Raw genomic sequence first — 13,521 nt, forward strand, 5'->3', positions numbered from 1 at the left:
ATACCCGTAGTACATGAATGTAAAAAAAGGTACAGTGTAAATAGGAGAGGTACGCCGTTCGTCATCTCTACGTACATGATTACGTTTTGTCCTTTATAATAAAATATAATATATGTAGATTTGGTTTTATATTACATTACGTTACATCGTCATTTTCATACTTAAGCACTCTCTTCCTCCTCTTGAGTATGACTTTCTTCTGCACATACACCTTCCCTTAAGAAATCAAATTTTTCGTCGTTTAGTATAGTTTTTTTCAGTATCTCGGCGGTTATTCTCTTGGTTCCTTGTCCTCTTGCAGTTTCCCCGCTTTTTTTCACTAATAATGCTATAAAAAACTCCAATGACCTACCCGCTATTACTGGCGTGGCCTGTGAAACTTTTCCTATATCCTCGTCAGTCTGCATTATTTTCTTTACCTTGGCCGGTGGGAAATGTGTCTTTATTCTGTCGAAGACGTCTCTTAGCTGGCCGTTGTCATTCAAGTTGCTGTTTATGCTAGGTACTGCACTACCCCCACTATTAAGTGATACCTCATGTTCTGGTTTTATTGGTGGCAGTTGCGTCGTTAATGGTACTTGGTCTGTCATTAAAATGGAATAATTCTTGCTGTAATTGTTCTCCTACAAATTCTATTTTTTCGTGTCGTTTTGTTTTCTCCGTTTTTGGCTCTGAAACCCCCAAGAAAAAATTAATCCTTTTTTGTATACGTTTTTCCTTTGCTCTTTTATTTCTCAATGCATTGCACGCCCTTTTCGCAGTTCTATTGGCTTTAAGGGTAATAGAAATAATCACGCGATTGGAACAAAATAAAAAAGAAATATTCGGCGTGAAAAATTCGCCTCCTTAAATACAAAAAGATTCTTTCGCCTATAACGTCATAACACACGGCCACTAAAAAAAGCATGAAAACATCCCTGTATAGATATTTCGGGTAACACCTGAAGGGTGTTCAAGAAGAAAAAATAATTCTTCCCCGCCAGGACTTGAACCTGGAATCTTCTGGTTCGTAGCCAGACGCCGTGACCATTGGGCCACGAGGAACAAGAATTTTAACATTATTGTTATAAGGTCTCAAATAATAGCAGTGTTTCTGGACAATCCTAATATATACTATCTTAGGGAAGTAACTTGTTTTCAAAACGACTTATTGTTGGAATAAGTGATTAATACTATACATTTATTCGTATAGTTCGAGTAGTTGGTGAAGGAGATTCTTTAACATGATACTAATAATGTTGGGTAATTGAATACAAACATTCTTATGATGATATCAATTAAATTGGGGTAGGGAAATTCTAATTATAGAATTTTTTGCACTTGTAAGATAAAGATCTATTAATTGTCCAAAACCTAGTATATAAGAAATGAGATAATTGTGGAGTTTGATGTAATTGTTGGGATTCCATTTTTTATAAGGCAATAATATTAGGTATGTAGATATACTAGAAGTTCTCCTCGGGGATTTAAGAATCCATAAAAGGGAATCTGCAATTCTACACAATTCTATAAGTATTATTATCATCGTTTTATATGTTGTTATTCATTGATCCTATTACATTATCAATCCTTGCGTTTCAGCTTCCACTAATTTAGATGACTATTTCTCATCATTTGCGTCATCTTCTAACACCGTATATGATAATATACTAGTAGTATGACTACTAGTTAGTAGATGATAGTTGATTTATATTACAACAAGAAAATGAGTTATCACCAAAAAAGCCTATCATCAATATTCCGAATTTATGTTTGAACCATTGGGTTTACCATAACTAATCAGCGCATGTTTTATATATCTCTCTTATATCATTTAAGAAAGAACTGCTGATTCTTTATTATAACAACTTGCTAAACAACTAATTATTGTTGTAATATAAATCAACTATCATCTACTAACTAGTATTTACGTTACTAGTATATTATCATATAGGGTGTTAGAAGATGACATAAGTTGTGAGAGGCGGTCATCGAAATAAGTGGACGCTGGAATGCAAGGATTGATAATGTAATAGTTTAATGAATGAAAATGTATAAAATAAGCATTAAGCATTTTTTCATCGATTCTTACATCTAAGTTTACTTTTAGGTTTTTAAACAACTTTTTTTAACCAAATGTAAATATTTTTTAAAGTAACCTATGATATTACACATATTAAAGATGTTAATAAGAAGACGTGATATGCCAATATATTTCCTAAAGAATGCCCATCAACAACTCTAATAAATCTCAGTTCGGTTTGAAAAGAATACTAAACGTGCATTTTTATTTTTACATACTTAACTTTATAAAATTATGAGGGTGTTTAGAACTGATATATATCCTGGCCCAACTGATACCTATCATTTCTGATACTTTTGAAGAATGTCCTACAAGGAACTAAAGAAAAAGAAAATACAATTCTGAGGGATATTCACATAAACGCTGGAACATTGATGTAATTTGCTTCAAGGGTGCGACAATTATGAACCAAACCTGTTTGCCACACTTCAGTAGTGATGATTTCAAGTTCGTATACTAAATCCGGTACCATTTATTAGTGAATACCTTTCTTACGACGCTTTTTTTCTTCTTCATGCTTCTTTAACCATGCCTCTTCCCGTTTATCCTCTAATTTTGCCATTTTCCTGGCAATTTCTTCTTCTTCTAGAATTTCCATTTCATTAGCTTCCATATCGTCATCTTCAAAGTCATCGTAATCGTACTCTGAGCGTTTTTTGCCTCTATTGAACATGGCCCAAATTTCGTCGCGATCATACCCAGGGCCATTGTTATGTTTTGATCTGCGATGATCGCCCTCATCCTCATCATCTTCTATAAAATCATCCATATCATTATCTTCTTCGTAATAGTTATCTTGATACCTTGATTTCTGTCTTTTAGAGTCCAGTTTTTCTTTTAATCTCCTATTAGGTTGAGCAAGTCCATTCGTGGGCAAGTTGAGTCTAACGGGCTTGGGTGATTCTGATAATTTCATGCCTTTATCTTTAGAAGGTGTTCCACGCAACGGTGTACTAGGAGATAACTTCTTTTGTGGCCTTCTTGAACTTTTAAAGCCAGGCTTGTTGAAATGTGGACGCTCCTTAACCACGGGTTCCGGTGACATAACCTTTGAAGGTTGTTTTTCATTATTTTCAGCTTGTTTCATTAGCTCTTCAAAGGACATCTTTTTGATAGGTTCAGGCTTCTTTCTCATGACTGGCTTTAGTGGAGCATGACTGGCTCCAATAGATCTTTTGAACCTTATTCCAAGGCCACCTTCATCATCATCATTCCTTTCCGCTTTTATCTTTTCAGATCCAGACAAGTTGTTACGCTTCCGTTTTACACCACTCTTTTTAGCCAGAGCACCATTTTTTAACAGCTCCTGCCGCCTTAGCTCCTTCAATCTCTTTACTGCAGGGTCTTCGTCTCTTATATAGTTTTTGGGTAGCAAAGAATATTCTTCGTCATTCTTTCTTGGTAATGGATCTTGAACTTTAGCTTTTGATGCAGTCGTTGATTTTCGTATTTGTGAAAGTTTGGAAAGAAAACTCATAACTAGAATATTAAAAATTGAGCAAAACTCAAGCTCATGCCCCGCTCGTCAAGTTGTTGTTTAATTATATTATTCATTATACTGTTTCATATGCTACTCTGTGGCACCTATCCATGTGGTATTATATTAGTTGGACAAAAATAATCATGTTTGACGAAAAAGTTGGAAACCAAAATTCCCAGGTTCATTCATTATAAAAGTATATACAAAGTCCTCTTGGCCCAGATCAATTCATCTCGCATCCCCCGAGACTTTTCTCAAAATTCAGTCTGTTTCTTCTGACATTTCTAGTTCTTTCATAAAATCCGAATAATTCTCCTCAAATTCCTCATCTGTAGCACTTTCCTTCTCTTCATTGATAGGAACATAGTCCAAACTATCTTCCACTTCCGGAGATTCGTCATATGACTGCACTTCTTGATTGTTTGTATTAGGAAGGAATCCACCACCCAAAAAAACATGATTATCACCATCATTTTTTTCAACATCTTGTTCCTTAGATATGTTGGGTTCTTCCTCCACAATTTTACCATATGTGTTGTTTAATTTGCTTCGAATACGTAGTTTTAACAGCAGGTTATTCCAGTTTTCCAAAGCATAAAGCAAGTGTTCTTTCCTATTATCATCCTCTTGAATAAACTCTATTCCATCAATGGTGACTTCGATAGCTTCCCTAAGCCACTTGGCAACAACAACACCGCTTATTACTGGCTTGACTGTACTGCCACGTTCAAACTTGAAAGACGTTACAGCAGGTGCAAATTCCACCCCTAAAAACCTAGTTGCTTTGATTGCCACTGAGCTCTCAATCAAACAACAGTTGCCAGGAATCATTGTTGGTACAAAGACCTCGATATTTCCAAATGCATTTTTGGTGATTTCACCATTTGTGCCTGCTAATGGTGGAGTATATAGTTCTGTGTCTTCCCGGCTATATAGCCTTTCATCCTCTTTTTCTACCTCCCCTCTAAGCTTTCCAACATGTTTCTTGATCACTTTTTTGCACCTGCTGCCAGTTTTCAAAATGCGACCGTCCATATACCACTGTCTAGCACTTCTCAAATCCATTATATCACTTTTTGCGTATACTTTCAAAACCTTTCCAACTTTTCCATGCACCTTCAAATATCCACACTCTTTACATCCTGGCTTGATGATTTGAGTCGGTTTGATATCTTGTTCTAACACGTAATATGGATGATTTTTTAAATCCTGTACCGAATCTGGTATGCCTTCACTTTCATCTCTTTGGAAAAAATACTGATCCTCGTAATCGTCAATTTTAGTTCTCTTCCTACGATGAAGAGCATTCATAACTTTTTTGAACCATTTCTCACCAAATTTATCTTTAGTGATTCTTCTTTTCCTTACCTTAGAATTCATCCATTGGGCGTACCTTCTAGTAACGTCTCTACAGCCGTACTTTCGATCATAAGCAATCACATACCTTAGCATATTTCTTTCGGAGCATGCCACTCCTTTTGGTGCCAGCTTAGAATGCATTCTAACCTGTTCAATGGTTTTGAGGTTTACTGGATCAACAGTTATCCATTTCTTAGAAAACTTATCCCACACTTCACACCAAAAAATTGGGTACTTCACCATATCTGTGTATGCAGTATTACAATTTAGTGAAGTGTCAATCTTCATATTGGTAAAATCTGGAGGCTGGCATGACATAACAAGTCGAGCATTCACATTACAGGCTCGGAGCATAGCAACAAAACCCTGCAGCGAAACTTCAGAATCTCCGTAACCTCTACTGATGGCCTTTAAAAAGTTAGATCTTGTCAACGTCTTGAATTTTCTTTGGTCCTTGGAACCTATTTCAATCTCTTTCCAAGTCCTCATATACATCCCCAAGCCATCATATTTTTTGGTAATTTTCCAGTGCTTTTGCCACAGTTCCATACATTTCTTTAACCCATCTAATAGTTTTCTCGTACTTCTGAGTGGAAGCTCCTCATCCCTCTGAGGATGCAACAACTCGAATACTTTTTCAGGAACCAAGTTACTCAGTTTTCTAGATATGCGCTTACTGTTAATCCATTCATTCCGTATGGATCCATGAACCATTAGACAAACTAGAAACAACATATGGAGATATTTTCTCCTTTTGCGTTCATCGTTGGAACACATGTTGCGGCACACTTTTCTAGCGCCATTAACATTCCTACTAGAAGGTTTAATTTCAACAGATATATCTTTTACGCCTGCTACTTCACTGTCGCCTGTGACATCCTCAAAATCATCGGAATTATAATCTTCTTCAGATGATTGGATTTCCTCTACACTGTCATCCGACAGCACTGTAATGATACCATCATCTGAAGAATCTAAGTTCACACTAACAACGCTTTCCCCTGGCAATTCGTTCAACCCACTTTTGAACTTCTTGGCATCTGGTAGGGGCTTATTCTTTCTTCTAAGTCTCCTTCTACCACTCAAAGGCGTGTTTTCCGTCTCTTTCTCTTTAAGAACTTTCCTAATAAGTTCAAAATATTCCTTCGGCAGATCTTTATCCATTTTGGAGGAATTATATAACCGTTATGTCTCTGTCTGTTATCCACTTTGCACCCGGTACCATTTGCTGATCTCGTGCATATATAAACAACCGCATTTTCTATTTTCCGCCGCACTATACAGATGGTGGAAAAGTAAAGGTACTCTATACATTCTATCAATATAGATATACGTACTTTATTTATAGTACTTATTGACACTCTCAAGTAGAGCAGTAAGATAATGGTCGGTAATTACCCTTTGTTCTTTTGCCAAGGCCATTTGCTCTAGCGCTTGCTGCAGTTTGGCAAGGTATTCATAGTTAGAACCACTGGGTCCATGCGACGAAGCGATGACTTTCGCAGTTTCATCCACGGTCTCTGGTCCAACAAAGGCCTCGTTGTCAACAGTGCCAATATACACAGTGGTGAGTAAAACTCGTTTACCCGTTTTATCATGGCAGGGCAATTTTTCTAGTGCTTCACCCAATTCTGCCTCGTGCTCCCGGTTGGTCTCCAGATGCACTTCAACCTGGTGCAGAGTATACCCATTCTGTTCCCTAATATCCAGATACCCTCTGACCTTTTCGGCGTGTTCTCCTGGAATATAGTACACTATTCCTATGGTAATTAAGTCGTCTGGGCCCTGAATGGGCGCGCTCTGACTATAAAGATTCACATTCTTTAAAAAGCCAGTCTGACTTAGAATTTCCTCATACGGGATCAGCGTAGCCACCCTACCAGGGTTCTCAGGCGTACCCCTATGATCGGTGGAACTCTGCCAAAACCGACGAACAAAACCGTGGATAACTGCAGGTATTCTATGCGTGTAGTGAGGCGGAGGCTTGTAAATGAGTGACCCATAGCCTAGGACCCAGATGCCACTATTGTCATTAGTCATTTTGCAGTGAAAGTGTTCATAGGCCACAACTTAACGCCTTAGTTCTTCTTTGCACGAATGAATCAGCTCGAGACTATGCTTATAATTAATACGACCTTGCCGTTCAACGTTACCAAGAAACGCTGAATTATGCCGCTCCTTAGCGAGGCCAGAAAAAGAAAGCCTTACTGCAGTGGCAAATTTTCTTTCTTTCTCCTTTCATATAAACCACTAGGGAGTGTATGGAAGACAGAACAACAAGTGTAACTGACGATCTACAAGCCTTCTAGAAATAAGAGAACTACTGACCACGGCCTAGTTGACATAACTTTGGAATAGGGCCCACCGTGCCGTGCGCATTTTCTCCTCTTTGTTTGCTTCTATTATTCAATTTGTGGTGGCAACACTTCACAGTCAATTTTGTTTGAAGTTGTAGTTATCGAAAAGATTCTCGATTTTTTTGGATTTCCACTACCATAGTCATCAATACCGAAAGGTCTACACCATGGAGCGACATCCATGGTCTTGGTGAACTGGCTATAAAAAAAAAGATAATTTTGACTTTTTATGATTCTCACCATAATCTGCTGGTTAAGGTCGACCTATCTCCACACGTCTGTATCCAAACCAAGTTTTCGGTTCCTTCGTCATTTCCTTCGAGGGCAAGCCTTTATATTAGGGCTTTTTTTGGGCTTTCTTTTCTTATCTTTTGATTTAATGATTTGTCACCCGCTCACATATGAAAAAAGTTATATGATGACAAGTTCAAATAGCCAGATTGCCTGTATACTTTCCTCCAGCTTAGCAGTGCATGGTACAATCTATCGACCAGGGTTTCCAAGCTAAGCGCTTATGTGTTGCTCGTGTACCTCCAAAATAACATTGACGAACTACCTTACCTAACATGCTGAAAATAAAAACACGCTGAAATTAAGAACTTAAACTTCAATGCCCGCGAAGGTTCGAGCAATTTTATTAAAGTGGAACACTTAGTAATGCTCAGGGTCCCGTCATATCCCATTCCCACATTGGTACGTACACTCAAGCTATTGCAAAGCTTTCCTTTGATATCATTACCTGATATAAGACTATGTCAACTATTGATACCTATGAAGGCATGCAACAAGCAACACTTGTCAAACAGGTCATAGTTCAGTGGTCGATTACTATACTGTTACCCTCTCGTTGTATATTTTTCCTTTTTTCTTTTCTTACCTTTTCATTTTCGAACCACGAGAATCATTGTAGAGTAAATAATCTTGTCTTCTTCACATCTAGCTGTGGATGCCGTATTCTTATTCGATCATCGAAGACACGTTGTCAATAATTTGGAGCTGTCACAGTCAAGATAAGCAAGTTCGAAGAAATTGTCTTCTCTTTTTTCACTATTTCATATACACATATTCGTTTCTTTCCAGGAAAGAAGTTGAACAGACGTAAACACTATTTTTTTACTCTAAATTTGAGCTTCAATAGCCTACGTAATTCACTAACGATAGAGCTGACCAAGGGTTTTTAGTTTTTGTTGGCTTCAAGACTTTTCCATTAACTCTCTAAAACCGATATTCGGTTCGACAAAAAACCCTTTCTATTCTAATTTCGTCTTAAAATGGCAGCCAAGGATATATCCACCGAAGTTCTCCAAAACCCTGAGTTGTATGGGCTGAGGCGGTCTCATAGAGCTTCTACCCATCAGCAAAACTACTTTAATGATAGTGATGATGAAGATGACGAAGAAAATATCAAGCAGTCTAGAAGGAAGAGAAAGACGACCATTGAAGACGAAGAAGACGAATTTGAAGACGAAGAAGGCCAGGATGATTCCGAAGAAGGCGAAGCAGAGGAAGACTTCGAAGAAGACGAGGATTATTATGGCTCTCCTAAAAAGGTAAACCGTACAAAAGCGAAGTCAAGAACGACACCAAAGTCTCAATCTAAGCTAAAATCTCAATCCACAAAGCAATCTGCAGCTAAAATCCCAACAAGGTTTTCTAATCGTCAAAACAAAACAATAAATTATAACGTTGATTACAGCGATGATGACCTTTTGGAATCTGAAGATGATTACGGTTCCGAAGACGGGTTATCGGAGGAAAATACGTATGAAGTATCTACCAACCCTCAACCTGAAGACTTCCACGGTATTGATATTGTTATCAATCACAGACTAAAAACATCTTTGGAGGAATCGAAGGTCTTGGAGAGAACTGTTCCTGATCTCAACAACTGCAAGGAAAACTATGAATTTTTAATCAAATGGACAGATGAATCCCATCTGCACAATACGTGGGAAACTTATAAATCTATTGGTCAAGTTCGTGGTCTGAAAAGACTAGATAATTATTGTAAACAGTTTATCATCGAAGATCAACAAATAAGGCTAGACCCATACGTTACCGCTGAAGATATTGAGATCATGGACATGGAACGTGAGCGTAGACTCGATGAATTTGACGAGTTTCATGTACCAGAAAGAATTATAGATAGCCAACGTACTTCGTTAGAAGATGGGACCTCGCAGTTGCAGTATCTAGTTAAATGGCGCCGTCTAAATTACGATGAAGCTACCTGGGAGAATGCGACTGATATTGTGAAATTAGCACCTGAACAAGTTAAGCATTTCCAAAACAGAGAAAATTCCAAAATTCTTCCACAATATTCTAGTAATTATACTTCACAAAGGCCACGTTTTGAAAAGTTGAGCGTACAGCCACCATTCATAAAAGGTGGAGAGTTAAGAGACTTCCAACTGACTGGTATCAATTGGATGGCATTTTTGTGGTCAAAAGGTGATAATGGTATATTGGCAGATGAGATGGGTTTGGGAAAAACCGTCCAGACAGTCGCATTTATCAGTTGGCTGATATTTGCACGTAGACAAAACGGACCTCACATCATTGTGGTTCCTTTATCAACAATGCCTGCTTGGTTAGATACGTTTGAAAAATGGGCACCAGATCTGAACTGTATATGCTATATGGGCAATCAAAAATCCAGAGATACCATCAGAGAGTACGAATTTTACACGAATCCACAGGCAAAGGGGAAGAAAACAATGAAGTTTAATGTTTTATTAACAACATACGAATACATCTTAAAAGACCGTACTGAATTAGGAGGAATAAAGTGGCAATTTATGGCCGTTGATGAGGCTCATAGGCTAAAAAATGCCGAGTCATCTCTTTATGAGTCGTTAAACAGTTTTAAGGTTGCCAATCGTATGTTGATTACAGGTACTCCTCTTCAGAACAATATTAAAGAATTGGCAGCTTTGGTTAATTTTCTAATGCCTGGAAGATTTACGATTGATCAAGAGATTGATTTTGAAAACCAAGATGAAGAACAAGAGGAATATATTCATGATTTACATAGAAGAATACAACCTTTTATTCTTCGTCGTTTGAAGAAAGACGTAGAAAAATCGCTTCCATCAAAGACAGAACGTATCTTAAGAGTTGAATTATCGGACGTACAAACTGAATACTATAAGAATATCCTGACAAAGAACTACTCGGCTTTAACTGCAGGTGCTAAAGGGGGGCATTTCTCTCTACTTAATATTATGAATGAATTGAAGAAAGCATCAAACCATCCATATCTTTTTGATAATGCAGAGGAGCGCGTATTACAGAAGTTTGGGGATGGTAAAATGACTCGGGAAAACGTGTTAAGGGGCTTAATTATGTCCTCAGGTAAAATGGTTCTTTTAGATCAATTATTGACCAGATTGAAAAAGGATGGGCATCGCGTGTTAATTTTCTCCCAAATGGTTAGAATGCTTGACATTCTGGGTGATTATTTATCTATTAAAGGTATCAACTTCCAAAGATTAGATGGTACAGTGCCATCTGCTCAGAGAAGAATATCTATTGACCACTTTAACTCTCCAGATTCAAACGATTTCGTGTTTTTACTATCCACTCGTGCTGGTGGTTTGGGTATTAACTTGATGACTGCTGATACTGTTGTTATCTTTGATTCTGACTGGAATCCTCAGGCAGATTTACAAGCAATGGCGAGAGCCCATCGTATTGGTCAAAAGAATCATGTTATGGTGTATCGATTGGTTTCAAAAGATACAGTAGAAGAAGAGGTTCTAGAAAGAGCACGTAAGAAAATGATTTTGGAATATGCTATTATCTCTCTTGGAGTGACTGATGGTAATAAATACACTAAAAAAAATGAACCAAATGCTGGTGAATTATCAGCAATTTTGAAGTTCGGCGCAGGTAATATGTTTACTGCTAGAGACAATCAGAAAAAATTAGAAGATCTTAATTTGGATGATGTTTTGAATCATGCGGAAGACCACGTTACTACCCCAGATCTAGGAGAGTCGCATCTTGGTGGCGAAGAGTTTTTGAAGCAATTCGAAGTCACAGATTATAAAGCTGATGTGGATTGGGATGATATCATTCCCGAAGAAGAATTGAAGAAACTTCAAGATGAAGAGCAGAAACGTAAGGATGAAGAATATGTCAAAGAACAACTTGAAATGATGAACAGAAGGGATAATGCTCTAAAAAAAATAAAAAATAGTGTTAATGGCGATGGGACAGCTGCCAACTCAGATTCTGATGAAGATAGTACTTCCAGATCATCTAGAAGAAGGGCAAGAGCTAACGATATGGATTCTATTGGTGAAACTGAGGTCAGGGCTTTGTATAAAGCTATTTTAAAGTTTGGTGACCTGAAGGAAATTTTGGACGAGTTAATTGCTGACGGGACTTTACCAGTCAAATCATTTGAAAAATACGGTGAAACATACGATGAAATAATGGACACTGCTAAAGAATGTGTCAATGAAGAAGAGAAGAATAGAAAGGAAACATTAGAGAAGCTTGAGAAGGACGCTACAATTTATAGAGCAAAGCTGAAAACCGGGGAAGTAAAGGCAGAAAATCAACCAAAGGATAATCCATTGACGAGATTAACATTGAAGAAAAGAGAAAAGAAAGCCGTACTTTTTAATTATAAAGGTGTGAAATCCTTAAACGCAGAATCTTTATTAAGTAGGGTGGAAGATCTAAAGTTCTTGAAAAACTTGATAAATTCAAATTACAAAGATGATCCGTTGAAGTTTAATTTAGGTAACAATACGCCTAAGCCTGTACAGAATTGGACCTCTGATTGGTCGAAGGAAGAAGATGAGAAGCTATTGATTGGTGTTTTCAAGTATGGATATGGTTCTTGGGCGCAAATAAGAGACGATCCATTCCTAGGCATTACAGATAAAATATTCTTGAATGAAGTTCACAATTCTGCATCAAAAGTTCTGCCAAGTTCATCCGATACTACACCAACTCCTACAAAGAAGGGAAAGGGAATAACCGGCTCTTCCAAAAAGGTACCTGGCGCCATTCACTTAGGTAGAAGAGTCGACTATCTACTATCCTTTTTAAGAGAAGGCTCAAATGCAAAAAGTCCTAGTGCTGAACCAAGCTTAAAAAAACTTCCCACTGGTCCTGCCAAGAAAAGGCAAAGAAAACCCTCCAACCATAGCAAGTCGATGACTCCAGAAGCCACGAATTCTGAATCTACAAATGGCCCACCAAGCAAACGAATGAAGGCCCTTCCAAAAGGCCCTGCAGCCTTAATAAACAGCACAAGGTCCTCCCCGAATAATTCATCCCCCTCATTGAAGTCTAAATCTTCCAGGGACAATGCTGCAAGGCAAACAAGCAACCCCAGTAACGGTAGTGCCCACGAGAAAGAATATGACAGCATGGATGAAGAAGATTGCCGACACACAATGAGTGCCATCCGTACTTCTTTGAAACGTCTTAGAAGAGGCGGCAAAGGACTTGATCGTAAAGAGTGGGCCAAAATTCTAAAGAATGAACTTACTACGATTGGTAACCACATCGAATCACAGAAAGGCTCATCGAGAAAAACAAGCCCAGACAAATATCGCAAACACCTTTGGTCATACAGTGCAAACTTCTGGCCAGCCGATGTTAAAAGTACAAAACTGATGGCAATGTACGACAAGATAACAGAATCCCAAAAGAAGTAGATCATATTATACCTCATCGTGTTTCCTTTTTTCCATCGTTCCTTCATTTTACGCTTTTTACGTCAGTTTTTTGTTCCTTCCCCTAATAAATATATATATGTGTGTGTGTGTGTATGTGTAATATACGGTACCATAAGTAATAAATCTTTACCAGATCCTACTATGAATAGAGAGGAAGAACTATACTGTAAAATAATTGCAGATTATAATATATCATATTGAACGAAAGCGGTTAACCGAAGATTATTTCTTTTTTTTTCTTCCTTTTTACAAAGAAAATTTTTTTTGCGCTTTTGCCATCACCATCGCAAATGCTGGGACAATAATTGTTCTCTTTCACTTCACTCCAGGTCCAAGGAAAGAGTTTTCTGATTTAGTTAATAGAGTGTGTTATTCTATACTTTCGTACATCTTCTCTCTTGTGTAAAATCTTTTAGTTTAGGTTGTATTCTAAAGACAGTGAGCTACAAAGTAACATTCTTACTTAACAACCGTTTGAAGCATAGAGCAGGCCCTGGTATCACCACCTAATATCTGGCTTTTTATTCAATAAAAACTCAAAAAAAAAATACAAAAAAAACTAAA

At 37.6% G+C, this 13,521-nt stretch overlaps 5 protein-coding genes and 1 non-coding gene across 6 annotated transcripts; 1 reads left to right on the plus strand and 5 right to left on the minus strand.

The window, feature by feature from the left end:
• Positions 1 to 161: 161 nt before the first annotated feature.
• BUR6 (negative cofactor 2 transcription regulator complex subunit BUR6) lies at positions 162 to 590 on the minus strand (the record flags this gene model as incomplete). Its single annotated transcript, XM_056222010.1, has 1 exon — positions 162 to 590. One exon carries the CDS (start codon positions 588 to 590, stop codon positions 162 to 164), a length of 429 nt encoding a protein of 142 aa, XP_056081744.1.
• A 381-nt stretch (positions 591 to 971) lies between these two features.
• Positions 972 to 1,044, minus strand: Smki_5.trna19R. Its single transcript has one exon. It is a non-coding gene; the product is annotated as a tRNA-Arg (tRNA).
• Positions 1,045 to 2,537: 1,493 nt separating this feature from the next.
• On the minus strand, positions 2,538 to 3,539 carry SPT2 (Spt2p; the record flags this gene model as incomplete). Its single annotated transcript, XM_056222011.1, has 1 exon — positions 2,538 to 3,539. One exon carries the CDS (start codon positions 3,537 to 3,539, stop codon positions 2,538 to 2,540), a length of 1,002 nt encoding a protein of 333 aa, XP_056081745.1.
• Positions 3,540 to 3,803: 264 nt separating this feature from the next.
• Positions 3,804 to 6,065, minus strand: RAD4 (Rad4p; the record flags this gene model as incomplete). Its single annotated transcript, XM_056222012.1, has 1 exon — positions 3,804 to 6,065. One exon carries the CDS (start codon positions 6,063 to 6,065, stop codon positions 3,804 to 3,806), a length of 2,262 nt encoding a protein of 753 aa, XP_056081746.1.
• A 174-nt stretch (positions 6,066 to 6,239) lies between these two features.
• GCG1 (gamma-glutamylcyclotransferase) lies at positions 6,240 to 6,941 on the minus strand (the record flags this gene model as incomplete). Its single annotated transcript, XM_056222013.1, has 1 exon — positions 6,240 to 6,941. The coding sequence occupies one exon, from the start codon at positions 6,939 to 6,941 to the stop codon at positions 6,240 to 6,242; it is 702 nt and encodes a 233-aa protein (XP_056081747.1).
• A 1,588-nt stretch (positions 6,942 to 8,529) lies between these two features.
• Positions 8,530 to 12,936, plus strand: CHD1 (chromatin-remodeling ATPase CHD1; the record flags this gene model as incomplete). The annotated part of the gene is made up of 1 exon (XM_056222014.1): positions 8,530 to 12,936. The coding sequence occupies one exon, from the start codon at positions 8,530 to 8,532 to the stop codon at positions 12,934 to 12,936; it is 4,407 nt and encodes a 1,468-aa protein (XP_056081748.1).
• Positions 12,937 to 13,521: the final 585 nt, after the last annotated feature.

Source organism: Saccharomyces mikatae (genome assembly GCF_947241705.1).
Source record: "Saccharomyces mikatae IFO 1815 strain IFO1815 genome assembly, chromosome: 5".
Classification (NCBI taxonomy): domain Eukaryota; kingdom Fungi; phylum Ascomycota; class Saccharomycetes; order Saccharomycetales; family Saccharomycetaceae; genus Saccharomyces; species Saccharomyces mikatae.